The sequence below is a fragment of the Doryrhamphus excisus genome, chromosome 22, assembly GCF_030265055.1.
Source record: "Doryrhamphus excisus isolate RoL2022-K1 chromosome 22, RoL_Dexc_1.0, whole genome shotgun sequence".
NCBI classification, from domain to species: Eukaryota; Metazoa; Chordata; class Actinopteri; order Syngnathiformes; family Syngnathidae; genus Doryrhamphus; species Doryrhamphus excisus.
This window is the reverse complement of record NC_080487.1, coordinates 3138629-3165698: the sequence shown is the minus strand read 5'-3', so window position 1 is coordinate 3165698 and position 27070 is coordinate 3138629. Positions and strand designations below refer to the sequence as shown.

The window sequence follows — 27070 nt, the reverse complement described above, 5'->3', positions numbered from 1 at the left end:
TAAAAAAAGTCTTTAATCTTACATGTGAAGGGCGCTCTGGGCCTTGGCTGCTTCATGTTTGGAGCCATAGCGGATGAGAGCAGTGCCCTGGGTTAGGCCGAGGTGAAAGGTCAGCAGGGGGCCATGCTGCATGCATATGGTTCGGAGTGTAGAGCCATCAATCTGCAGAGGAGAAAAAAAAAAAAGATGCACGATTTGTATGTGAGGGATGAGATTTCGGAACATGTAATGTTTTGACAGTGGAGCTCAGTGAGTACGTGAAGCTTAGCAAAAACTTTACAATCAAATAATTTAATCCGCAAATATACCTGTGGTGTTAGATTACTGAGCACCAACCAGCAGCTTTCCCGGGAACTGCCATCACTCCAGGCCGAGCCTACAGAGACAGTAAAAAGAACAATCACTGACATTCCTAAATGTTCATGAACACAATTCCGTCAATGTGACCAAATGCCTTTGGGTCTCACCAGTAGTGGCTGAACCACTCCCCCAGCCTCTACCCGCCAGTCGGGGTGTGCCGCCTAACCACGGGGTAGTTGTTAGCTGCTTTTGACTGGCTAAGCCTGGAGGAGGGCGGGACAGCTGAGACTGGCTGCTGCCACGACTGGCTTTCCAGGACTTGTGGCCAATGGGCTCAGGGGGCCATCCAGTCTTGTAGTCTGTGTACTTTGCTGTAAAAGGGACAACAGAAGTGGATTTTCAAACGGACCATATCATGATAAATACTAAACACATACCGACTTGATGAGTTGCTAGACATAGACGGACGGGAGCGACTTACACGGGATGACTGTAAAGGTTCTAATCTTACCTGAGTTGTGTGCGTTGTTAAGGGGATCTGAGGCACTGTAGGGCCAGGCACCAGGCGAAGGCAGTAAGGTGTTGAGGGGAGGGATGGAATCTGTGATAACGAGCAGCTGATGTTGGACTTGTACACTGGCTGTTTTAGAATTTGATCATATTTTGTTCAATACTAACCAGTATTGTCTTGTAACAACTGGTGCTCAGTGTCATTGAGGCCAGGAGACACGGAGTTTGCCATCATGCCCCCTGGGGTCATGTAGGGGTCAGATTCGGGGTCAACACGATCTATTCCCTTCCAGGGAACACCGGGCTGAAACTCTGGAGAACAGCATAGATGCAATTATGACTTTATAAATATTGTTAAGACATCACCTCAGGCAAAACAAGTAGGATTATACTGTATGATGTGCCACCTACCGGGGGGCCAGCTGGGTGTGGTGGTCTGCTTGGTACTCAGCTTGTTGCCAGGTGTGCGATGCCAGTTGGTGTTACCCTGCGGGTCTCCAACAATCATGTCGTACTGCGAGTAGGGTGAGCCCCCTGGCATCTTCATGGGGGTGACAGGGCCTGGGGAGAGGTCGTCAGTGAATATTATATGACTGAACACCAGATGGCTGCACAAATTAGTATGGGATTATACTAACATTAACATTTTTAGATTCTATTATATTTCCACTTTTCAAATTCAACAGACAAAATCGGTTTGTTGGAAGTCAATGCCATAAAAAAAAAAAGGAAAGGAATCTCACCATTTTTGTGGAATGCATTTTCGGGTGAGGAGGTGTCAGGGGACGAGTGCCCCTCCATCATCCATTTGAAACGAGACTGCTGACCACCCATGTCCTTCATTCCTCCAGGGCCCCCAACCACAGAGCCACTCAGGTCTAGACCTGAGAGGTTCACACCAGAACTGAAGCCTGTAAACAAGGACAACAGCAAACCAGGACAAAACATATCAGGGGGAGTTGGGGGTAGGATTGCCAACACAAACAAACCCGTGCAACAAAGCCACTTGATTGAATGACTGAAATGTGATGGCTCCTCGCCAGTTGAAATTGACCATCACCTTTCAAATAATAATATTAGAATTCACGACTGATAATCTTGATAGATTACCAGAGTAGGGTCCAAGTGTTTTCTGGTGCAGGTCAGCCACAGTTCCTGCCAGGCTTTGGTGGGGCAAGGACTCAGCCCCGGGTAATTTGGCACCACTTCCACCATGATGGGAGGGAGAGAGTTTGACATTGCCACCTAAACTCCCAACCTGCTGCTGTTGGCGCTGCTGCTGCAGCACTGCCATGATCCTGGCCAGCTGCCATGACACAGACAAAAACGGTCAAAAGGCAAGGAAAGAAGGCTAGAAAACAAATTGTGTCGATAAACATCTCAACAATAGCTGGAGAGAGTCGTGTGCATGAGTATACTTGTTGAGGGTCAGCTTGCTGCCGCACATTCGGTGTAAACTTCCTCTGGTTTTGCAGAAGCTGCTGCTGCTGTTGTTGTGGCTGCTGTTGCTGTTGGAGGAGGAGCTGACATGCCTGACACAGAAACATCATGAAAAGTTACTTGAGTCAGCACTAGACAGTCATCTGTGTCAATCATTACAGCAACACCACTGATTGGTCGCAATGTCTCGGTCTGCTTTCTGGGGCAAATACTAGTGCTTGCATCACAATCTCATCAACATCACTAAAGTCGCTCATGAGTGACTTTTTGATCAGCTTAAAATACTGATTCTTTCCTCTAAGTCTGTAGTAGTTTTCAATAAACTCACCAATTGAAACTGGATGTGCGGTGGGTAGATGCTGCTCAGCATGGCAATATGCTGGGGGGACAGCTGTGGAGGAAAGACACCGCCCCCGACTCCCGCCACTCCGCCCACACCACCGACACCCCCTACGCTCCCGCTAGAAGGGGGCATCTGCTTCAGCAAGGAGCCTGGCACCTGGGGGGGGGGCACGTAATGACACATGCATATGTTTCTACAGAAAAAGTACTGAATTGCTTAACACAGAAAAATGTCACTGCCTGTATTTAACTAAGCAAATGAGTAAGCTAATTACTGCATGGGTGATTATGTTTTATTTACGTTATTTAAACCCTGACTGATGCATCTCATTTGTTAAACAACCATGATGAAAGACACGTCCTGCATTGGTGGAAAGGATGTATAGGAAACATAAGAAAAGTAAGCTCACCTGAGGTGACAGGAACTGATGAGGCACTTGTGCTCGTATGCCTGGGGACTGGTTCATGGGTGGAACATTGGGCTGGTGTCTGAGCTGAGACATCCCTCCACTATTGCCAAGGAGACTGTGGCCACCCTGTGATTCAAAAGGGGACAATTTCAACATACACAAGGCTTAGGAGAAGAACAATGTCAAACAATTGAAGGTATATATATAATACATTAATATTATTAAAAATATTTTAAGCACAAAGACCAACAACGAAGACCAAACATATCGTTAATTTTTATATAAACTGGATTTGCGTTGTAACTCCAGAAAAGCTACACCTTGCTACATGTGCCATCTCTCGCTAGCACCAGCATCTGGAAGCAGAGGCTAACACTAAGCTCTGGAACAGCTATGCCTCACCATAACCACCATCTGCAGCTGGCACCGGCCTTGGAGCAACTGCGCCTCACACCGAGCCAAGCAGCAGCTAACACCGGGCACCCAAAACGACTACATGTCGCCATACGCACCATCTGCGGCTGGCACCGGGCTTCAGAGGAGATACACCTCTCACCGAGCACTGGCTACATTTAACCGACCAACAACATTCGAGATGTCACCGCGAGGTAAACCTATGAAAATTGCAAACCCAGTTCATGTAGATGAAGGTGCATCATCATCATCAACGAGCTAATTGTAACCTTTGTGTTGTGAAAGATATGATTAAGCATGATTTGAGTGGCTGCTGACATTCATTCATTTTCTACCGCTTATCCTCAAGAGGGTGGCGGGGGTGCTGGAGCCTATCCCAGCTGTCTTCGGGCGAGAGGCGGGGTACATCCTGGACTGGTCGCCAGCCAATCACATGGCACATATAGACAATTTGGAGTCACCAATTAACCTAGCGTGTTTTTGGAATGTGGGAGCAAGCCGGAGTAAAAAAAAACATGCATGCACTCCACACAGAGATGAACTCGGATCTCCTAGCACCACTCGCCCGCCATGCTTGCTGCTGACATGCATTTAATATTTTGTTCTTTTGTGCATTTGGCAATGAATTTTAAACATTTTAATGAAACAACTTTGCACACACATTTCACTTTTTGGGTAAAGTATCGAGATATATACAGTATACAATTGATCAACATTCAACATATCGGGAATAGTTCCGTTCCATATCACCCAGACCTGTTAGAAAGTTTATCGTGCAAACACAGAAAACTACACAGAGCCTAATGCAATGATGGGAGGACAGAAACAAGAGGAGGCATCGTCTTACTTGTCTAAAGGGGATAGTGTGATTGAAGAGAGAATGAGGCTTGTAGGCAGTGGGTGGTGTGAACAAAGAGCAAGGACCATCCTCCCCAAGGTACCCATCCTGATTGTTCAAAAGCAAGGTCTGTCCAAGTGACAGCCAATCAATGAAAAAAAATGAGTGGTAGAAGGGACGGGGGAAAGAGTGAGACAAAGGGGTAAAAATGAAGAAGGAAAAGAGCGAACATCAAACAAGGAAGGAAACACTAACAGGTAAGATCATAAGCAGCACAAATGGCCTACCTTGTCATAGAAAGAAACAGCATCCCCAGGTGCTGCCTCTTTGGAAACAGGTGAACGATAAGCCATGCTCCCTCCCCCTCTTCCTCCTTTCCTCATGTCGCCATTGTAATCCATCATTCCAAAGGCTCTTTTCTCTAAATCTATCTTTTTCTCCTGGAGGGAACCTGGAGCCAGGTCAATGTTTGGACCACTAGGATCATCACTCTGCCAAGCACAAAAGGGCAACAGTCACCATCTCATAAAAGATCATCTGTTAATTGTCTGTTTTTTTTCCATTAAAAAAACATATCCAATGCATTTACATTACAGCAATTGAATGACAAGTTCAATGTCATACCAGAAGCCCCATATTGGAGAATTGTCTGTTAATGGGGCTCATCCACGAATCTCCCCCGCCAACCTTGAGTGGACCCTGGGTGAGAATGGAAAAATACTGAAACACTGAAAAGCAGACCCGATTCCTGACTCCACATTAGTGAGGTCAATTTTTCTCCCAGGTAACCCACCTTGTTGCTAGGCTTCTTGACAGTGTGGCCCTGTCCCCAGCCTCCATTGCTACCCTGTCCCCAAGATGACCCACTGCCCTGGGAGCCGGTGCTGTTCCACATGCCCCCACCCTCTTCCTCTTCCTCCCAGCTTGAGTGACGTGAAGCCGTCACGGAACCTTCTTTGTCCCCCCAGCCGTCTTGCATAGACTTGGATCCTGTATGGGAAATTATACGTATATAAACTTAACTGATCTGACACTAATTTATAGTTTATTCATGAATTGAAAGCACCTACCTATTAGGTATTAAGGTCAACACGGAAATGAGTGAATAGTTGCCACAACTTCAGTGTAATTGTTTTTCAGATTTGAGTTTTACAGTGTTGAATAGTATATTGTACATTCTCACCAGATTTGATGGGATTGGGAGGAGGGTTTCTCCAGCCTGATTTCCCCCCAGCATCATCTGGGTCCCCCCAGCCAGAAGGGGCATCAGTAGGTTTTCCCCAAGCAGCTGTGCCATTGTCAACAGTAGGACTAGCTGGAGGTGTACCACCCCAACCCGAGGTACCTGTACACACAGCACATTATTGAAAAGTGCTGACAAACTTCAGTTAATGTAGACCAGGGGTGTCCAAACTTTTTCCTCGAGGGCCATAATAGAGAAAAATTGAAGTGAGTATGGGCCCCACTTTGATATATGTTGTAAATTAAAAACCAATCCAATGTAGGACAATATAGTTAAAAATAAATTGATTTTTACATTATAAAAAATCCTGCCGTCCAAAAATGGCCCCCAGGATAGACTTTGGACACACCTGACTGGGTTAGACAGATGGTGGCATCTCACCAATTGCGGCAGTTTTTCCTTGTCCATGGCCAGGGTTGAAGTCCCTGCTGCCTCCAAGTCCTGCAGCTGGTCTACTGAGCTGCTGTGCTGATGGTCCTTGTTGTTGCTGTACTGGAGGTCCTTGCTGTTGCTGTTGAGTTTGTCCCAGATCATGTGGCTGCTGACCAGCAGGGTTGCTGTTCTTATCCCACAGGTTAACCGGCTTGTAGTTGTAATGTGTTGGATCTCCCCATGCTGATGTTCCATCATCTATCTCATGTTTACTGTTTAATGACTGCGGTGAAGGTTCCTCCCAGCCACTTGGTTCAGATCCACTTGCACCTAATCCATGACCAGCAGGGATGGGCCCTGAGGTCCAGCCTGAGCTTTGGTTCTGGACTTGGGAGACTGGTTTTCTCCCACCACCCCGTTGCATAGCCCCTTGGTCCAATGCTTGCTGCAGCTGTGGAGGCTGATTACGGGGTTGTGATTGTTGCTGTTGCAGTTGTGCCTGAAGGCCTGTGATGGAGCCCGATTGGCTGTTTGGCATCTGATGCATTTTATTTCCTCCACTCCAACTTTGATGGGATTTGGAACCAGTAATGCTGATTGATCCTGACCCGCTCCCTCCACCCCCCGGCCCCCAGGATCTCCGTGGAGCATCCTCATCCCAGCTTCCCCAACCACCCACACCTGCATCCCCACCTGAAATAGAGCTACCTCCTCTGTTGTTCGGTTCATCTTCCCATCCCCCGCTGCTGCTATTTGATTTGGACTCTTTCTCACCCCAGTCCCTACCTGACCCAACCTTCTGCCTTGACCCCCACTCACTTCCTTGTCCTTCCCCACCCATTTCTTTCCACCCAAGAGCTCCTTTCTCTTCATTTCCTCCCCAGCCCGCACTTACAGGGCTGCCTTGTTGCCTGAGACCATCCCAACTGCCTCCATTTCCTCTATTGGCTCTCCATTCCTCATTACCCCAACTTTTGGACTCCTGATTATCCACAGCTGCCATCCCTGCTCCACCCCAGCCTGTAGCCTTCCCTTGCTGGTTATGTCCCAGTGATCCTGATCCAACACCAGTACAAGTTGCGATCACTGGACCCGATTGCGAGACGCCAAGATTACTCATGTTGGGGCCCGAAGGAGGTGGGCCTCTGCCAGATAGAGAAGTCCCACCACTGCTGCTACTGCTGCTGCTGGTCTCCCAGCCCTCTCCAGAGGACCCAACAGATGAAACCAAGGGAGGAATGACGCCTGGACCATTAGAGTCTCCGATTAAGGCTCTGGATCCAGAGGAATATAGAGAAGAACTTCCCAGAGAAGCTGAGTGTTTTGTCGAAGCTGATAGCAGTGCACTCTTATTGTGTTCCACTTGATCATCCACATCCCAAGCTGTGTTTTGTCGGATCTGCGTTTGGCCCCAGCCTGTGTTGGACAGGACCCGTGGATCAAGATCAGACCGGCTGAGAAGACTCTCTAAGGCAGCTTCAGCATTGGGTGGCGGACGTCGAGGACGACTGCCGTAAGGTTCCCTTTCGCTTCTAGAATTCCCACCACTGGATCCTCCCTGTGCTCCCTGTCCTCCTTCGCTCCACTCTCCCGTTTCCACCTCTCCCTTCTGATTGTCCCAAGCTCTGTTCATAGCAGTGGATGTTGAGGTGACAGGATTGCCAGCTGTGCTGCATCCACTGCTGCTGCTATTACTGCTGCAGGCTCCTCCTGTGACTTCTGTGCCAGGATTTGCTCCGCCAGTACCAGATGAACTCCCACCCCATTCAACACTAGACATCGCTTTCTCCACTCCCACTCCTGATGTCCCCCACCCTCCCTGAGATACCCCAGTTTGACTATCATTTCCCCCAGTCCCAGCACTCCCCCATGCATTAGCCCCACGAGAGGGACCTGGAAAACCCCAACCTGAAGTCCCATTATCCCCCTCAGCAGCTCTGTACCCCCCCATGCCACCCTCCCATCCATCAGTCCTTGAGGCACCCGTTTTGGAGTTAGAAGCTGGGTAAGAGGGCTGGGCCCTCCATGAGGAAGAATGATTGTGGTCTCCAACATTGACCCCAGCACCTCCCATTCCTCCCACAACCCCTTCCTCTCCTGCAATTTTTGGTCCCGCTGATTCACTGTCCCACTTCCCCCCTCCCATGTCTCTGTCTCTGGATTGCATTTGGTGAAGTTGGTGCTGGTGGGTGCTTGATTGATTCACAGACATAGCTTGGTGACCCCCTAGCACCCCAACCGACCCAGCCTTTAGCCCTACGGAAGCAGAATTGTTGGCAGATAAGGTCCCTCCAGGGCCCTGGTGATGGAAGGAAGACGAACCTCCTTCACCTGCAACAACAGGCTCCTCCTGTTGTACCAGGGCAGGCCAGGCCGAAGGATTGGCATTTGGATTAAAGTTGGCACCTGGAATCCCACTGCTGCCGTCAATGAGGCCACTGGCATCATGGCTTCCTGGCACAGCGGAGGCTTTGGAAAGTGAAGAGGACTGTTGTAACACAGGCCCGGCTGAAACTACTGCATTTCCTCCTCCAAGATGGCCCTGGGAGGCAGCCGTCCCCCATGCCACACTACCGGACGGCTGCATACATTCATTGGGCAAAGAGAACAAGGAAGTGGATGAGGACTGGTTGCCAGAGGCACTAGTGCTGTTCACAGGCATTCCATTGTTGCTGCTGCTGCTGCTGCTTCCTCCAGCTACAGTGAAAGAAGCTCCTCCTCCATCACTGCCACCGATGCTGGGCCACTCTTCCAGGTCGTTCCCATCTACAATCACCTTCTCCCTGCCCTGAGAGGAGGCCTGGGTGCCAAGACTTGCCCCCCACATGGAATTTGCATAATTAGAAGTAGTGGTTGAAGCAGCAACTGATGATGAGGTGAGGGCCAACGAGGAGGTAGCTGCACCGGAATCTGAAATGATGATGAGAGTTTAATTCTACAGAAGGAATTTCACTCACCGATTACTTTTTTTAACAAACGCTGGTAAATCATACCTGAGACAGCAGCTATGTTTGCATTCACGCCTTCCCCTCCTCCTCCCCCTCCCAGCAGCATAGAGGACAGTGGCGGCTGGCCCCTTTTCAGTAGCACTTTATGGTCCTGCTGGCAGCGGAATCGCGGCGGCACTTCTCTTGGCATATAGCGAGGTTGCTGCTGAGGTGCCAGGGCCGCACCTCCGCTACTTGTATTCCCGTTCCCAGTAACACTTGTGCTGCCTGTGGTGGAGGAAGAACTGGGGGTGGAGGTGGGCTGTCCGTTGGCCACTGCAAGGCGCTTGGCATTGTTACCACCCTGTGATTGGGCGGCAGCGCTGCCAGGGCCTGAAGTGGCTGGGGACGGGGAAGCAGACGGGGTGGGTCCAGGGCAGGGGGAGGTAGGACTGCTCTGAGTGGCAGGAGGCTGGGCAGACGCCTGTTTGGTCAAGTCTAGTTGTTCACGGCAGGGCAGGGAGTAGGGGATGGGCGGTAGTTAGATAACATAAAGAAGGGAATGAAGAAAAGAAAACAACATCGGATGAGATTTCAAAAACACAGCAACTACACCTGATTCTGTATCTTTAGTAGATCAAGTGCTGCTTACCTTTGTTCTTTTGTTCTGTGACCTAAAACAAAGACAATAAAGACGTAAACCCAATGTGGTCATTCCAATGTCAATTCTCACAGAACAGAAATTACACTGTAGGACAAATTACCATGACAAAAACACAGGTATGGTGTTTCAAACAATAACACAGTAATTGTCGCAGTTTTACAAAAGCCCACCCATCCATTATTTTCTATGCCGCTAATCCTCACTAGAGTCCTGGGTATGCTGGAGCCTATCCCAGCTGACTTAGAGCGAGAGGCGGGGTACACCCTGGACTGGTTGCCAGCCAATCGCAGGGCACATTTTACATTTTAGAACACTGTTTCCCATACAGTCATTTATTTGTGGTGGCCCACAATTAAATTATGACTACAGAAGGATGTTTCACTCAGAAGAACATTATAATGACACCGAGTGTGTCATGTGTCTCGATGCAACAGCAGACTATGCCGGAACTTAACATCACATTCACAGTGTCTCTAATATCCGTGACTACGAGTGTGTGCCTTTAAAAAGGCGGCGCCTTGGTAAGTGACTGCTACGGAACCCAATGGCATCACTGCACAGCTCTGGGAAACCCTGCAAATGTTATTTTAAAACATTTCCTGTATAATCAATAACAGGTTCACGATAGCAACAGCGCAACCCTGGAACAGATGGATATCTTTAAAGCCAATGAACATACCTTCTGTGAGGCTTCCCTTTTCCTTTTTTCTTCTTTTTTCCTTTTCTTGTCTTCCATGAACTACAGCTCCGATCCTGATACTCGTTTCTTCTGGAGGGACAAACATGTTAAAGTTTGCATTGTGTAAAATTGAATAAAATGCCAAAAGTATGGCTTGATGGATGCTGCAGCATAAAGAAGCAGAAAAAAATGTGAAACCACACACAGCACGTGTGTACACCATAGCGTTCAGCAGGCCTTCACGGATAAGTCATCCATCAGGTGGCAGAGCTAAGAATAATGCTGAACATGGGGTCAACTCACAGTAATTATCCCCATCATAAGCATGCGGAGTGCTGTAAGCTGATCACACTTTTAAGACCAACCAGTTTAAACTGTCTGCAAGCAAGTTTAGGCAAAGATATTTGAAAAACACATATTGTGTTTTTTTCCCGTCTTTAGTATTATTATTGAATTGACCAGCGTGTGCTCCGGTGTCTTTGGCGCTCGGAAAAAAGTTGGAACCTGAACTAATTCTTTCCGTTTTACGGTACGGCCGACACAGCCAGAACTGCGCCACACGGAGCTGGTGTGAGCCTACAACAGGGATTTCAATCTTACGGAATGCTTCCAGCCCAGGGTTATGTGACTGCAGAAATACATTTGTTTTCAGTATGTGTTCAACATACAATCATCAAATAGCGTCAGAAAGGGTATGGTATACAACCATGAAGGAAAAATGTGGGAATTATTTTTTTTAAAACGTGTGCAAGGGCCAATAACTATTGCAAAACATACCCTTGTGATTAATTTGTTTCAATGTAAGCACAATGGCTGACATTTCCAGATGCCTAGCTTCCTACAGACACCCTTCCTCAATCATACCTATACACACACCTCAAATTGTGTGTGGTTATTATAATGAATTACGTCCTTCCACTTGCACAGTATAACATGCAGAATTATCGTTTAACCTTCCAGTCATTATAGCATTAGCAGTGTTTAGCTTGTTAATGTCAGAGGAACATATGCACAACTGCTTGTATGAACAGTAAAGAAAAATTGAAATAGTCAGCGAATGCCGACTAATCTCAACATACAACAATATAAAAGCACTCTTTGTTGTGCAAATAAAAAGCCTTTATATGATATACTGAGTGCAGAACATGCAAACATCACAGTGAAATGTCAGGGCTAATGTTAGCAAGCATTAGCAGGATATGCTAAGCTACACACTGACAGCTAGAAGTAGCCCTTGCTTATAAGGCTTATCTTTGAGCACAAGATGAGATATATTTGACAAATTATACGGCTGTTAGTGGATTGTGATGTAACAAGAAAACAAGCACTAGCCACTGCGCTACTCACCTCAGGAATCACATATGAAGAAAACTAGCTTGCTAGCTAGCTAAAGTGCTTCAGTGCGGGGTTTTTTTCAGCTTTTTGAGGCATTCGTCGAAGCTACAAGAACAGCGACGCCTGAGCGGAGAGTCAAGTAAGTGGAATATAATGAAAATGCGCTCGCAACAAGCTACTGGCTAGTATATAAGTACTGTGGTTGCTGCAGAGTCAAGCAAAATATGCAGAAATGTTCAATTTCAAAGCGCTGTGGAGTCAAGTCTGTGGACGGGCGGCCATTTTCCTGCTCAGCATGAAGCGTCCTCAATGGCCAGTAGGGGGGGGCCGATACTGCCATTTTTGGTGTCGATGCGATACCAAGTTAATATAGGAACAGTACAGTATTGTTAATATGGATACAGATACCGATATTTTTTTTACTTGAATGTTTTCAACATCTCTGATTGATTTAAATAAAATTATTTAATCTATAAAACATTTTGTGAACAAAATATCAATATATAAATACAACAATAAATACAGTACAATGTAAGTGTTCCCTTCCACGTCACTCCAATAGTGACATGGAAGGAGCAAAATTATCACAATACTGTTGTGGAAAACTAGAAAACTGAGTAAGGGAGACCTTTCAGTTTGGGAGGGGCGAGTGAAGGAGGGGTTGGTAATTAACGCCACCTGGTGTCGGCCATCTTGACCGTGCTTCTGCATAGTCACTGAAATGTATGGAAAATATTATTTTTTTGTATAATCTTGCACGCGCACGAACTCTGTATATTCGTATACAGTCCAAATCAATATCTGACCAGTGATACTGTTCACTTTCATGCACTAGGGGGCAGTAAGCACACACATACATATGCACACAGTAAGCACATACATCTGTATAGGAATGTGCAATGATTCATTTTCCCTGTTCAGCAAATGAAGGGCAATTGACATGCATGCAGATGTAATGGCCTGCTTGCAATGAACGCATACATAGTGAAACCGAGTTGACAGTTCCAGCTGTTGAATATTAACACTTTTGCACAGCTGTCGGACCCCTGGGAGGACTGGAATTGATTTTCACACTTATTCATTCCCACCACATTGTGCATAAATATGTATGTCCATCCTTGGGAATAGATTTGTTGATAGCATGCATATTTGGGATATGAAGCGGGATGAAAACGTACAGAGCAGAAAATGATGTCTTGCTCCATTGTTGTTAGCTTTGAGCACCCCTTCACTGCACCGAACGGTGATCCCCGTGGAAATACAGAGGAGGAGAGGCTGCATTGCTGGAGTGAAAGGTGAAAAAGACTGTATAAAGGTTGCTGTATAAAGACAGTATCAAGTGTCGTCATGTATTGAACCTTTTGTATACTTATTTAAAAAGAGAATATACCATTATATTTAAGATTTGTCATGCCTGCCATTGCCTACCCCGCCTTCGCCTTGGAGACCACGCCTCCTGCCTGATTGTGCTCAGGTGTCCCTCATCACCTCATTTCCTGCTGGCTATATATTGCCTCTGATCCCTCCTGTCTGGTGCAAGTTCGTTGTACTCCCATGTCTCGTTCTAGCATTCCTTGTCATCGCCTCGCCTGGTTCTCGACCCTCGCCTGCCTTTCGACCTCTCCTTCTGCCTGCCGCTCTTGGATACCTTTGCCTTATTGGACTGACTTCCCGTGTACCGACCCTCACCAACGTGTAGAACCTTACCTCGTGTCGTGCCTGCCAATTCTGCCTTTGGGTCCTCCTCCCCACGTCCTGCCCCTGACAGAACGAACTTGCCATCATGGACCCAGCGGAGTTGGAGTCTGTTCGACAGGCACTCCGGACGCAAGTACAGCGCCAGAGCCAGCAAGAGGAACAGCTTGCCGCTCTAGGCTCGGCGTTGCAATCCCTGTCGGAGCGACAAGACGCCATGGCTGGGAATCTAGGCTCCCAGTTGAACTCCCTGCTATTGGCTCTTCAGCCCGCGGCTCCAGTGGATCCAGCAGCGGCTTCGCTTCCTCCACCGGTCCCGACTTCCGCCTTGCCGGCCGCCACGTGTCCACAGTTGTCACGGCCGGAGTGGTTCTCTGGCGAGTCGGGCGACGTACGCCCCTTTTTGACCAAGTGTGAACTCCATTTCGAACTTCAAGCCCCCGCATTCATGTCGGAGCGTGCCCGGGTGGCTTTTGTGATCTCCCATCTCACGGGCAGGGCAGGAGCGTGGGCCACCACGGAATGGAGCCGTCGGTCCGCGGTGTGCGAGTCCTACGCAGCATTCTCTAAGGCACTGGAGCAAGTGTTCCAACGCCAGCCGTCCGGCAGAGAAGCCGCTCGCTCCCTGCTCCAGCTACGTCAGGGGCGTCAGCGTGTCACCGACTACGCTGTCGGATTTCGCGCTCTCGCGGCAAACAGCGACTGGAACGCCCCCGCATTGTTAGACGCGTTTTTTCTTGGACTGTCCCCCCACATCCGTAAACAAATGATCCCTCTGAAACTGCCAGGAACAATTGATGAGCTCATCGCCTTGGCGGTCATGATTGAGAAGCGCCTTCATGATCATGAGGAGGAGAGCAGGTCGCGTGGGCGAGATTCCATCACACACTGGGGTGGCAACCTCGGGCGCGTCAATGATGTCCGGCCCACCCCTGTCGCCGTGCCACTTGCTGCGCCCTCTGCTGATGAACCCATGCAACTGGGACTCACCCGACTGTCTCCAGAGGAAAGGACCCGCCGCCGAAGTGAGGGCAGGTGCTTTTATTGTGGTCAAGGGGGACATCTAGTGGGTAATTGTGGGGTCAAGATGGGCAAAACAAGCAACCTGGGACATGGCTCGGTGAGTCTTAATGTTGTTATCAGCAATCCGGCTCTCTATAAACCTTTGGTCCAATTTTGCTCTCAGCACACATCCATCATGGTACCAGTATTTGTGGACTCCGGGTCTGATGCCAATCTCATTAGTACTTCTCTCGCCAGGAAACTAAAGCTTCGCCTGTGCCCTCTACGACACCCTCTAACAGTGAAGGCGGTGGACGGAAGCTCTCTGGGCAAAATTAGTCACAGGACTCATCCCGTCAAGATTTCATTTCCAGACAGTCACACAGAAAAACTAAGTCTCCATGTATTTTCTAGCTCTGATCATGAAGTTATCTTAGGGCATCCTTGGTTAAAGCAACATAACCCCCACTTCGATTGGGCTTCTGGTCAGATCGTCTCTTGGGGGCCTGGCTGTCAGGGCAACTGTTTGGGGAGTGCCAAAACAGTGCTGGAACCTCAAGGGGAGGTGAATCTAGCATCTGTTCCAGAGTGTTACCATGATTTAGCAGCGGTATTCAGTAAAGTCAAGGCCAAGTCACTGCCCCCCCACCGGGTCCACGACTGTGCGATTGACCTGTTGCCAGGAACCACACCCCCACGGGGAAGACTCTTCTCCTTGTCCCCTCCCGAACGTCGTTCAATGGAGGAATACATTCAGGAGTCACTTGCAGCAGGGATTATCAGGCCTTCCTCATCTCCTGCTGGGGCGGGTTTCTTCTTTGTCGAGAAAAAAGACAAATCCCTTCGGCCATGCATAGACTACAGAGGCCTTAACGACATCTCCATCAAGAACCGGTATCCCCTGCCCCTCATTGCCACCGCCACTGAGCTCCTGGAAGGAGCTAAGATTTTCACCAAGCTGGATTTGCGTAATGCCTATCATCTGGTCAGGATACGAGAGGGGGACGAATGGAAAACAGCCTTCAACACCCCAACCGGACATTATGAGTACTTGGTGATGCCCTTTGGACTGACTAATGCCCCAGCAGTGTTTCAGGGCCTTGTCAACGACGTTTTGAGGGACATGTTGAATATTTTTGTGTTTGTGTATCTTGATGACATTCTTATTTTTTCTCGTGATGAATCTACCCATGTGCAGCATGTCAGGAAGGTGCTGCAAAGGCTCCTTGACAACCACCTATTTGTGAAGGCAGAAAAATGTGACTTTCACCAGTCTTCTGTATCGTTCTTAGGGTTTATTCTGTCTGAGGGGGAGGTGAGGATGGACCCGGGAAAAGTCTCGGCGGTTGCAGAGTGGCCCACTCCAAAGTCTCGCAAAGATGTTCAAAGATTTCTGGGATTTGCTAATTTTTATCGTAAATATATCAGAAATTTTAGCTCGGTAGCCTCTCCTCTCCATGCCCTCACCTCTCCGCACAAACCATTTGACTGGACTTCTGAGTGTGAGAAAGCTTTTGTGAAGCTTAAGGATAGTTTCACCACAGCCCCGGTGCTTGCCATCCCTGATCCCCATCTGCAGTTCGTGGTTGAAGTAGATGCATCAGATATTGGAGTCGGAGCCGTCCTGTCCCAGATCGGTACAAAAGACGGTAAACTGCATCCATGTGCCTTTCTGTCTAAAAAATTGTCTTCAGCAGAGTGCAATTATGACATTGGGGATCGCGAGTTATTGGCAGTCAAGACGGCTCTGGAAGAATGGAGACACTGGCTGGAGGGGTCTACGCTGCCGTTCCAGGTATGGACAGACCACAAGAATTTGGAATATCTCAAATCCGCCAAGAGATTAAATTCTCGACAGGCTAGGTGGTCATTGTTCTTCAGCCGTTTCAATTTTACCTTGTCATACCGTCCGGGTTCCAAGAACACCAAGCCGGATGCTTTGTCCCGTATTTTTTTTCCTTCGGAAAAGGAACCTGAGGAAGTCGCAACCATCCTGCCTAACTCATGTTTTGTCTCGGCCTTGCAGTGGGCAATAGAAGACAAGGTTAGGGAGGCAGGACTCGAAGTGCCTCGGCCCCCAAACTGCCCTGCAGATAAATTATTTGTTGTGGAAGCCATGAGGGGTCCGGTCATTCATTGGGCTCACACCAATAAGACCTCCTGTCACCCTGGGGTTAAAAAGACCATATTCGTAACCCAGCAACGCTTTTGGTGGCCCAACATGGCAAAGGATGTTTCAGAGTATGTTTCTGCCTGTCCTGTTTGTGCTGCTAACAAATCTTCATCACAGAAACCCGTGGGAGAACTCCGGCCCTTGTCTATTCCCCACCGGCCCTGGACCCATATCTCGTTGGATTTTGTTTGTGGATTGCCCCCGTCAGAGGAGAAGACAGTGGTACTCACAGTTGTGGACAGATTTTCCAAAATGTCAAGGTTCATTCCTTTTGTTAAGATTCCCTCGGCCAAAGAAACGGCCGAGGCACTGATGAACAATATATTTTGCATTTTTGGTTTCCCTCAGGACATAGTGTCCGATCGTGGTCCTCAATTTGTCTCCTTGTTTTGGAAGGAATTTTGTGGCTTGCTGGGATCCACAGTCAGTCTCTCATCCGGATTTCACCCCCAGTCGAATGGACAGGCAGAAAGGATCAACCAGGTGCTTGAGACAAAGTTGAGGTGCCTTGCCTCTCAAAACCCCTCCTCTTGGGCTAAACAACTCTTGTGGGTGGAATTGGCCCACAATACCTTGCCTAGTGCATCCACCGGTATGTCTCCGCATCATGTGGTATTTGGTCACCAACCCTCCTTGTTCCCCTCTCTCAGCAAGGATTCCGTTGTTCCCTCCGCCTTGGCCTTGGTGGGCCGCATCAAGAGAGTTTGGCAGAGGGCCCGCAAAAACCTTCAAAGGCAGTCTGATATTTACAAGGTGGCGGCGGACCGTAAAAGAATTCCTGCTCCTGCCTATACGGTGGGCCAAAGAGTTTGGCTGTCCTCCAAGACCCTTCCCCTGAGAGTGGAGTCTAAGAAGCTTGCTCCTAGGTTCGTCGGCCCATTTCCAATTTCCAAAGTTATTAATCCTGTCTCAGTCCGTCTGAAACTACCTAGGTCCATGCGAACCCACCCATCCTTTCATGTGAGCCAGATCAAGCCTGCGAAAACCAGCCCCCTGGTCCCGCCAGCCAGCCACCCACCGCCCGCCCGAATCATAGATGGAGGTCCGGTTTACACAGTCAGGAAACTGCTGGCTGCTCGACGGCGGGGTCGAGGTTGGCAGTATCTCGTCGACTGGGAGGGGTATGGACCTGAGGAACGCCAATGGGTGCCCTCCCGGTTCATTTTGGATCCCTCCCTCATCAAAGACTTTCATGTAGCTCACCCTGAGGTTCCTGGGCCGTCGGGAGCCGGCCATTGAGGGAGGGGTTCTGTCATGCCTGCCATTGCCTACCCCGCCTTCGCCTTGGAGACCACGCCTCCTGCCTGATTGTGCTCAGGTGTCCCTCATCACCTCATTTCCTGCTGGCTATATATTGCCTCTGATCCCTCCTGTCTGGTGCAAGTTCGTTGTACTCCCATGTCTCGTTCTAGCATTCCTTGTCATCGCCTCGCCTGGTTCTCGACCCTCGCCTGCCTTTCGACCTCTCCTTCTGCCTGCCGCTCTTGGATACCTTTGCCTTATTGGACTGACTTCCCGTGTACCGACCCTCACCAACGTGTAGAACCTTACCTCGTGTCGTGCCTGCCAATTCTGCCTTTGGGTCCTCCTCCCCACGTCCTGCCCCTGACAAGATTGTTTACATTTTAATAAAATAACCTAAATACATCGGGATATGTGTTTTGGTCCACTGTAAAATGATAGACATATGATTACATGCTAATATGAAAAACATTTCCACACTGCATTTGTTTTTTGATTTGATTTGTTTCCTCTTGGAATTAAACTGAAAGCACGCTGATGTGTAGAGCAGGTCCAGACTTCTTGGCTTTGAGCGGGTTGTTCGCAGAGGCAGGAAGTGGAGGTGACTGGCCCAAGAATGCGTCTGCTCTCTGGCTCCGCCCACAGGAAATGCCAGTCCAGCCTGTCGGAGTCTGCAGTGATGAAAATACTCTTAGTGGAGCCTGAATTTGGTTTATGACGAAGAAAGAAGAAAGGATGGATGGAGCGATGAAGAAGGAGGAGGCTGCTCTTTTGCTCAGTTTAGATAAGGCGACATCTTGATGGCTTTCAGAGGTGTTTTCTGCAGGTCTGGTTTGGGGGGGGGGGACCCTGAAGACTAAACAGTGAATACACGTTCCTCAGACTGAAATTAATCATTTTCAGGAGAACACAGCTCCATTCTCTCATCGTTATAAAATGTATGGCATTACCTTGGCCTGCCGTCATGAGGCATTTTCTTCTCTTTTCTCTGTCATTATTTCGCTACAAGTATTTTCCACCGTACCCTAAAGCCACTGATGTGATTATACAACATTGTAAGTATTTCCAGATATCTTTGGTTAAAGTGAAGTGTATTTCCAAACTCACATGTTAAGCAGCCAAGTGACGGTTCCTTACAAGACTTATGTCCGCTAAGGGATGCTTGCAGAAGAAATGTGTTATATTAAGACAAGATAATGGCTTACTTTGAGTAACTGGTATGACCCCCTTGCCAGATAATGTCTAAATCAGTCGTGAATGTACTCCTGCTGTTACATAATAATAAGAAGAACTCTTGGGAAATCTTTTTATTTTGCTAAGTTGCAGAGAACCGATTCTGGCCCTGTGCTCCATCATTTTCGTAAAAATAACCCATGAAGCTTGCAGGAATCCGGTGTCATTGTTTGTATAATTTGACCTTGTTAGATATACCCATTTTACATTTTGTTTCTCAAAGCACTTAGATTTTTTATTAAATTAAAGACTTTTAAGGTTGCTTTTAGTGCGGAAAATACGGTGTTAAGGCTTTCTAAATACACAGAGGTACCTGTGATCTTAAAGCCTGAGAATATTTTTATGTAGATGCCATACATACACCCTTTTCTGCATAAAATATATTTACTACACTAATGGAAAGAAGTACAGTAAACCTCGGATATATCGGATTCAATTGTTCCCACTGGTTTTGTCCGATATAAGCGAAATCAGTTATATGCGTATACCGGTAAATGTCCGTTTTACGCATATATCGGATTTATATCCGGTATATGCGTAAATCGGATTTTATCCGTTATAAAAAGGCACTTCCTTGACTATGTTTCCAATGTACCTGGACGCGCAGGCAACGCTGCAAACGCTGCAAATGACGTCGTATAGCGGCCTGTCACGATTCGGCGAATCGAAGCGCCACGATGCGGCCATCCGATATATGCGAGGGAAATTTCATGGAAATGCATTGGAACGGGACTGGAGATTTTGTCCGAAATAGGCGAAATCCATTATAAAAAATCCGATATATGCAATGAATTTTTATTGGAAATGCATTACAGAAAAATCGGTTCTTTTTTATCTGTCCGTTGTGAGCGAATTTCCGATATATCAGAGTCCGATATATCCGAGGTTTACTGTATTTAGAGATTCAGCCTTAGGAGCCAGTATTTGCCTGGTCCCAGTCTAGTGAGTACATAGCCACAGTCTGGCCCTCGCATCTGCCAGAGGTTCTCCACGTTGATGCCACACACAATCCACCGCACAATATGCACTCACGTGTTCCTACAAGCCTTGACACTGACACACACACACACACACACACGTGAACTAAAGTGGAAATAAGAGCTGAAGGGCTGGGTGGAGTCCATTCCGCTTTCTCAGCAAATCCTTTCAAGCAGTGGCAGCAAAAACATGTATGACTCCATTTTAATATCTTATGCATATTATCGTGCCCTGATCTAATCGTTATTGAGTGGAAAACTAAATATTTATAACCATCAGTGGGAAAAATCATTATTTTACCCCTCTAACCACTGTGTTATACGTTCAGTGAACCGCAGCTCTCCAGTGCCGGAAGCACTCATGCAACCCCAGACTACGACGCTACCGTCACCATGCTTGACTGTAAGCAAGACACAATTATACCTGGTTGCCAGATGTTTATAATAATGGCTCTGTGTTGAGTTATTTTAAATCTATACAAGCTGTACACTGAGGCTAGTGGTTAAGTGGTTAGCACGCAGGCCTCACAGCTTGGAGACCTGAGTTCAAGTTCACCCTCGGCCATCTCTGTGTGGAGTTTGCATGTTTTCTCTCACATTCAAAATACATGCTAGGTTAATTGGCAACTCCAAATTGTCCATAGGTATGAATGTGAGTGTGAATGGTTGTTTGTCTATATGTGCCCTGTGATTGGCTGGCGACCAGTCCAGGGTGTACCCCGCTTCTCGCCGAAGACAGCTGGGATAGGCTCCAGCACCCCTGCGACCTTCGTGAGGATAAGCCGTAGAAAATGAATGAATGAAAGCTGTACACCAGGGGTCTCAAACACGCATCCCACGGGCCAAATGTGGCCCGCAGGACACTATTTTGCGGTCCCCGCTTTGATATGAAAGTTTAATGTTAGTGCGGCCCGCGCAAGTTTGATATGGATGCTGTATGGTATCATGTACCCAGAAAAAAATATTACGTTTGATTTATGTTCATGTTAAAGGTTAAATAACTGTTAATAGTTATCCTCCCTATCCGTGTGGAAGTGGTAAGTTTTGGCTATTTAAGTTTAAAGGAAATAACTCTACCGTTTAGGTCGAGTATGTATGGATGGTCGAGTCCATCCATACATTTTTCTATAAATTGAATGCCCATTTCATAAGAAATCCGAGAAAAAAGTGTGAAAAGTCTTAAGAATCGCTTAGAAATTCCTGTCACTCCTCGTTTCATTTGGCATCTCGTCTCCACCCGCCACAGCTCACCACCTCCCGCCCCATCCACTCGCTGTTATTTAACATTCACATGCATTATATACATTTCAAACTGGGATGCTGATTAGCTTCCTGCCGGGAACGCCGCCCCCCCCACCCTCTTTAACCTGAAGTTGGGTTCCTCGGTGGGTGGAGAGCCTTAGCGGCCGCTGTTTGTTTTGCAGAGTGTCCTTATTTCCGTGAATTATGACCTGACAGGAAATGTGGAAGGGTGGACGGGACAATGGACTATTGTAAGGCTTAAACAGGAAAAGGCGCCAAGACGGACACATCCACACACACGTAATTCCAAACTTTACAGTATCCCCAGCTACTATAAAGAAATCCTAAAATGTACCCATGTTCCTGATGTATGTCCTTTTCACAACTATTCACGGGCGTCTACGTAAACACGACCGTGGCTGACCGGTTGACCAATAAGAGCCAACTTGAGGCATGCGCTTCCTGTGCCAGGAAAACAAGAGTGTCTTCATCCATGTGGACAAAAATGGCCATAAAAGGGATTGCAATCAGCAGCAGTGTATGAAAGTTATTGTAGGGTTTGATTTATGACTCTTAAATCAACATATTGAAGCTGTGACTGGAGACTTTTGGTATTTATTGAAATGACATTTGGCATGCGGAGGAGCTACACAAACAAAAATATGCATAAGTATCATGGAATGAAGACTACTATGTGATAACCCTACTAGAATCCTTAACAGTGATCTTAAGGCTGTGACCTCGGTCCTGGCACCTTAGAGTCAGGCTTCAAGATCAAGTGATGGATGAGTCCTGACCGCCTGTCAACAGAGCCAAAGGAAAGATGTGGAGGAAGCGAGTCTATTTACAGACCAGGAGGTATGTGGCAAAGCTCTGCTGTTTTCCTATGCTATGTGTGTGTGTGTGTGTGTGTGTGTGTGTGTGCAAAAGTTTACATTAATCACCTTGTAGACATACCTTCCTGTTGGGTATAATCGCACAAAAAAAAGTTTTTTCTGATGCAAAACATCATGCAAACTTGACTTTGTTTGCAAAGCGGTCTCAAGTTTACAACAGTATCAATGCATTCTGTGTTTATTGTAAAGTTGTCAGCATTTTGGGTATACTGTACTCTATATGAAGAGCTTGCAACCAAAAGGCGCTTAATCCATTTTGACTGATTGAGAAAATCAATTATTTCTAATTACGCACATATCAATCTATTTGGTCATCAAGTCTATATTGCAAATGAAAGAGCTATCAATATAGGTCATAAAAATGCATGCTATAAAAATCCTGCACACACCATGTATTTTATATATATTTTTTCTTTTTTTCGGATTTAGCGCCTTTTGGCTGAAATGATGGATTTAGCGCCTTTTGGCTGAAATAAATTTGACAAAAATCATCTCATTACAAACTCTTTACATTGTATGTTTTTTTAGTACAAGTAAAATAATGTTTCTCATGAAAGTTGGAGGTGTCAAGGTAGAGACATGCCTTTTATGGCGTGAAAAAAAACTTCCATTTTACAGAATACTGTAAAAACACAATTTGTGTTCTCCTGAATTGCATAACATACTGTAACTATCATACGTGTACTTAATGTACACAAACAAAACAGGATGCGCACTGATACTGGCTTTCTGTATGTGCAGTGCCAATTGTATTCTTCTCTCTGATTGGTCAGATTATCAATAGATGGGAAACTTGGGCCAATCAGAATAAAGAAAGGGATTTAGCTCCTTTTGGTTGAAATCTGAAATGGAAATAGCGCATAAATTTCACATCACTTTTTTTCATATTTTTTAAAATGATTTCAAGACCAAAATATGTGATTTGGATACACATGACAGAGGTCTATTAAACTCATGAAAAACATGCAACTTAGTGAAAATTGGATTTAGCGCCTTTTGGTTGCAAGTTCTTCATATGTACATACTGTACCAAATATATTGCAGTTTTAAATATTTCCAGACCACACACACACTGTACATATTATTTGCCAGCAAGTGAATGCTAATAAAAGCCAAAGTTTGTGTCAGGTTTGAGCCCAGAGTGTGATTTTATTCCGCATCCTATAATTAGTTTCCATAATGGCTGGCTTAGTTGCATGTAAATAACAGTGTTTGGCTTGGGGTGTTTTAAATTGGGAAAATAACTGTTTGCACGTGTAATAAGGTATGCATGTGTGAGTTTATGCAGTCCTTTTAACCTTAATCCAAAATGACGCAACATCAAACTTCTCCCCAAATTAGCACGGTTGGAAGCATGCTTTTTTTTGTCTCCCTCATTGTCCACAGTCGATCCCCAATCTTCATGATCCCATAGAAGGACCGGCTTTATTCTGTTAAAATAAAAACGAGCGAGAGTCATGTACTAACTTTTAAAGCAAAACATGAAATTAAAACCCACAAAAAGAATACTGACTTACTATCCATGCGAGGCTGTGGTTTGTTTTCTAGAGAGAAGATAATTCAGTGGTTTGATGTGCACGAATCCTGTTTTGGTGCCGGTCAAACGCTGAAGTGCTGAAGTCTTATGCAAGTAATCGGATGAGGAGGGCAACAACTTCAACAAATGGATAGTTCCTTTCAACTTTAATCCAAAATGACTGAATAATAAACCTTTGTGCAAATAGCATGCCTGGAAGCGACAAAATCACATTTATATAGCAGCAGTCCTGCAACTGAAGAGAGTCACCATCAGGAGATTTAGCTTTGTTGCCAGTTGTACAAAGTCCATCTCTGACATTAGCACCACATACACCAGCTAATTATATATATTTTTGTTATTGTTACCTGCAGAATGGGGGCCCTTGATTCAGAGGGTACTTTTATTAGAACCAGAATTAAAATTTTTGATTCATATAGGAAGTAAATCAACCAACATTTCAAGAGAAGAATGAAGAAATGATAAAAACAAGACCCTATTTGTCCCTATACAATTACTCAAAGTACATTAGAGCCACATACACCAGCTAATTATATATCTTTTTGTTATTGTTACCTGCAGAATGGGGGCCCTTGATTCAGAGGGTACTTTTATTATAACTGGAATTCAAATTTTGATTAGTATAGGAAGTAAATCAACCAACATTTCAAGAGAAGAATGAACAAATTATAAAACAAGACTCTGTATTTGTCCTGGGCGGCACGGCGGTCTAGTGGTTAGCGCGCAGACCTCACAGCTAGGAGACCAGGGTTCAATTCCACCCTCGGGCATCTCTGTGTGGAGTTTGCATGTTCTCCCCGTGCATGCGTGGGTTTTCTCCGGGTACTCCGGTTTCCTCCCACATTCCAAAAACATGCTAGGTTAATTGACGACTCCAAATTGTCCATAGGTATGAATGTGAGTGTGAATGGTTGTTTGTCTATATGTGCCCTGTGATTGGCTAGCGACCAGTCCAGGGTGTACCCCGCCTCTCGCCCGAAGACAGCTGGGATAGGCTCCAGCACCCCCCGCGACCCTCGTGAGGAAAAGCGGTAGAAAATGAATGAATGAATGTATTTGTCCTGTACAATTAAATAAAAAAAATTAGATCAGTCCATTTACTTCTGAAAGTACAATTCTACAAATATCTTTAAAAGAGCAAAGAGTGCAGGAACAAGCAATGGTGTCAACTGCAGATTCCCCAGACGGACATTTGGTTCCAGACTCATGAAAAACAGTAGCTGCTGTTATTCTAGGAGTCAAATTAGCACGCTAAAAAGTTGCAGGGTTCTAATTTAGGCCAGTCGTGGCTCGTGTGGAGAACGTAAAGCTGCAGTAACACAAATCTGTAGAAAGATTTGTCGTGAGTCAAATCTTCAATCTTTTCTATTGGAAACACAGGAATTTTAACGTTTCTAATAAAGAAACAATAGCGACGTGACGGTGATATTTTTGGTATCGAGTTGTTTCAGTCACTCTTCTGTGTGAAACCTTTTCAATAACATTGCTGCTTGTAATTATGCACGGTCACATTTTTGTTGCATGCCAACAAACAAATGAAAACGTTAACTTGACACTTAGGGGCGGAGCTTCTGAAGGTGTTTGAAGAGGTTTGTGGTTGTTGGACCTTTTGGGGTTACAAAAAAAAAAAAAGTGTATATAGCCTTTACCTTCCATTTTAGGGATATGTTGACAGCTTAAATTTGCCTGTAAAATCCATAATTACAGAAGTTTCCATGTAAGCGCTCCAATTACACTGGTTCTTGCACAATAGACTTTTTTTTTTTTTAAACCGTTGCAATATAATTTCAGAGCACAGTTTTTTCCATCTCGTGGCTCTGTTTCAATCTCTTTGAAAATAAATTTGGTTGCGTTTCATGCTGCTGGACATACTGTGTGTGTATTTGTGATGTGTTCAAGGAACTGCCAGGAAAGACTTAAGAAAGCTTTCATATTTTCATATTTTTCTGCCTGCTTTTTCGCTTCTTCTCCTAAATAACACATCAGAGTCTCTTATCGAATTGATATGACATATTTACTCATCTCTGGGGGGGTTTCTTTCCCCATATAATGTTACGTATTTACCAGATTTTAACTTTCCCCAGCGAGGGCCAGACAATGAAAAATGAAAGGATGCACGGGACACTTTGATATTTTATAAAGCAACACATGTAAATATGCCAAGAAGTTATACATATGTATGTATATACAGTTCAGAAAAGTCAGTCACATTTGTGTGAAATCAAACATGGAGGCCACATACTACTGAGCCTGGTTTTGACTTATATAATGTCAGTTTGTACTTGGGCTTTATCTGCAGAAGAGAATGTATATGAAGCAAAATATCCCATCCATATTTAAAAAAAAAAAAGATTAAAGACACACCTTTTTAATCAGGCTTTTAACTCATTTTTAAACCTTTCTTATGTGTTTATGTTTTTAGTCCTATTTTATGCTTTTAGTTTTTAGCTTTTAACTCCTCAGGGGGGGTCCTCCACACTGGGGGCTGTGTCGGGTCTGCTGAGGGGGCGCCATCCTTGGGTCCCTTCGACCCGGCCGGCTGGGGGTTCCTCCCTTTAATGTGGGGGTCTGTCGGAGTCGGGGGTGCTGGTCCCCCGATGGCACGGCCTGTGTGGACTGCCCCAAAGGTGGCGTTTCCTTGATCTTCAGTGCCACGCCATGTCTCCCTACTGTGTGTGATTGTGGGTGTGGGTGGGTGTCTAGTATGGAGGGTGGAAGGGAGAGGCTCTCTTAATATTTGTTTTTTCTTTTAATTGTAGTAATTGTCTTTAATTCTGTAAAGGAAAAGTGCTACACAAATAAAGTTGATTTGATTTGATCCCATTTGAACTCCCAGACTTTCCCATTAAAACATGTCACTGGTGAAACGTCCACTTCAGGTCATCGTCACCCTGGAAAATATTTTCCAAAATGATCAGCAACATGTGTATGCTTCTTCATGTCGTGGGAGCGTCAAGACCCAGACAAATAGAGTAAAGAACTACATTTGTAACCTTTGACTCTCTTTGAGGACTTGACTCTAAAAAGCATCCCTGTTTTTGAACAAATAGCCGACGTGCTTTGGATGAGAATTTGTTTCTTTTGGAGTTGGACCGAATGTGTGCAAAGAGAGGGATGCGAGGGAAGCCAGCCTGCATGGGAGACAGACCGAAGAAGAGGAGGCCAACACGGCATCAAGGGGAAGGATGCGAGGATTAAGAGGAGGTATAGACAAGAGATGAGATGCTTGGAGAACTGCACTATAAAAAGAAGAAACGCTTTGAGCCGACTCAGGGAAGAGCAGAAGCGAAAGTCAATAAAAGCTGCAAAGTCAACTTGAATTCAACACAAAAAGCATTTCACACAGAAATGAGAAAACACAGATGTTATGTGAGCGACGTGTGTGTGCTGTCACTGGTCACCTTGCAGCATTCATGATGACAGAAGGCCTTAAGAGGGGCGGGTCTGCAGGCTTGGGTTCCTGTTGATAAGACTCACTTTCCTGTTGGACAGGTCAGCATGGTACAGCTGATGTGAGCATTTCATACAGGGCTAGCTCTCTGACTGCCTGTTGTTGATGCGGCCCAGGCCTTGTTTGTATGTTGATATAAATCTGATAT

The 27070-nt window shown here is 46.1% G+C and overlaps 1 protein-coding gene across 4 annotated transcripts in view; it reads right to left on the bottom strand.

Moving 5' to 3' along the window:
* Positions 1-27070, bottom strand: part of tnrc6ba (trinucleotide repeat containing adaptor 6Ba) — a 42711-nt gene that overhangs the window by 2773 nt on the left and 12868 nt on the right. Inside the window, exons 1-21 of one of the 4 annotated variants that reach the window (XM_058061272.1) lie at positions 11487-11793; positions 10140-10229; positions 9449-9470; positions 8863-9294; positions 5879-8779; positions 5438-5599; positions 5048-5244; positions 4879-4953; positions 4542-4745; positions 4264-4383; positions 3003-3128; positions 2579-2749; positions 2229-2342; positions 1921-2116; positions 1554-1721; positions 1222-1371; positions 979-1122; positions 812-901; positions 468-671; positions 309-376; positions 23-162 (exon numbers count right to left, since the gene is read on the bottom strand). In XM_058061272.1, coding sequence (XP_057917255.1) covers positions 23-162; positions 309-376; positions 468-671; positions 812-901; positions 979-1122; positions 1222-1371; positions 1554-1721; positions 1921-2116; positions 2229-2342; positions 2579-2749; positions 3003-3128; positions 4264-4383; positions 4542-4745; positions 4879-4953; positions 5048-5244; positions 5438-5599; positions 5879-8779; positions 8863-9294; positions 9449-9470; positions 10140-10196 — 5741 coding nt within the window. In that variant the 5' untranslated portion in view covers positions 10197-10229; positions 11487-11793. Of the gene's footprint in view, positions 1-22; positions 163-308; positions 377-467; positions 672-811; positions 902-978; positions 1123-1221; positions 1372-1553; positions 1722-1920; positions 2117-2228; positions 2343-2578; positions 2750-3002; positions 3129-4263; positions 4384-4541; positions 4746-4878; positions 4954-5047; positions 5245-5437; positions 5600-5878; positions 8780-8862; positions 9295-9448; positions 9471-10139; positions 10230-11486; positions 11794-27070 lie in introns of those variants that run through there. The other 3 variants (XM_058061274.1, XM_058061273.1, XM_058061275.1) reach the window with 3 other exon arrangements.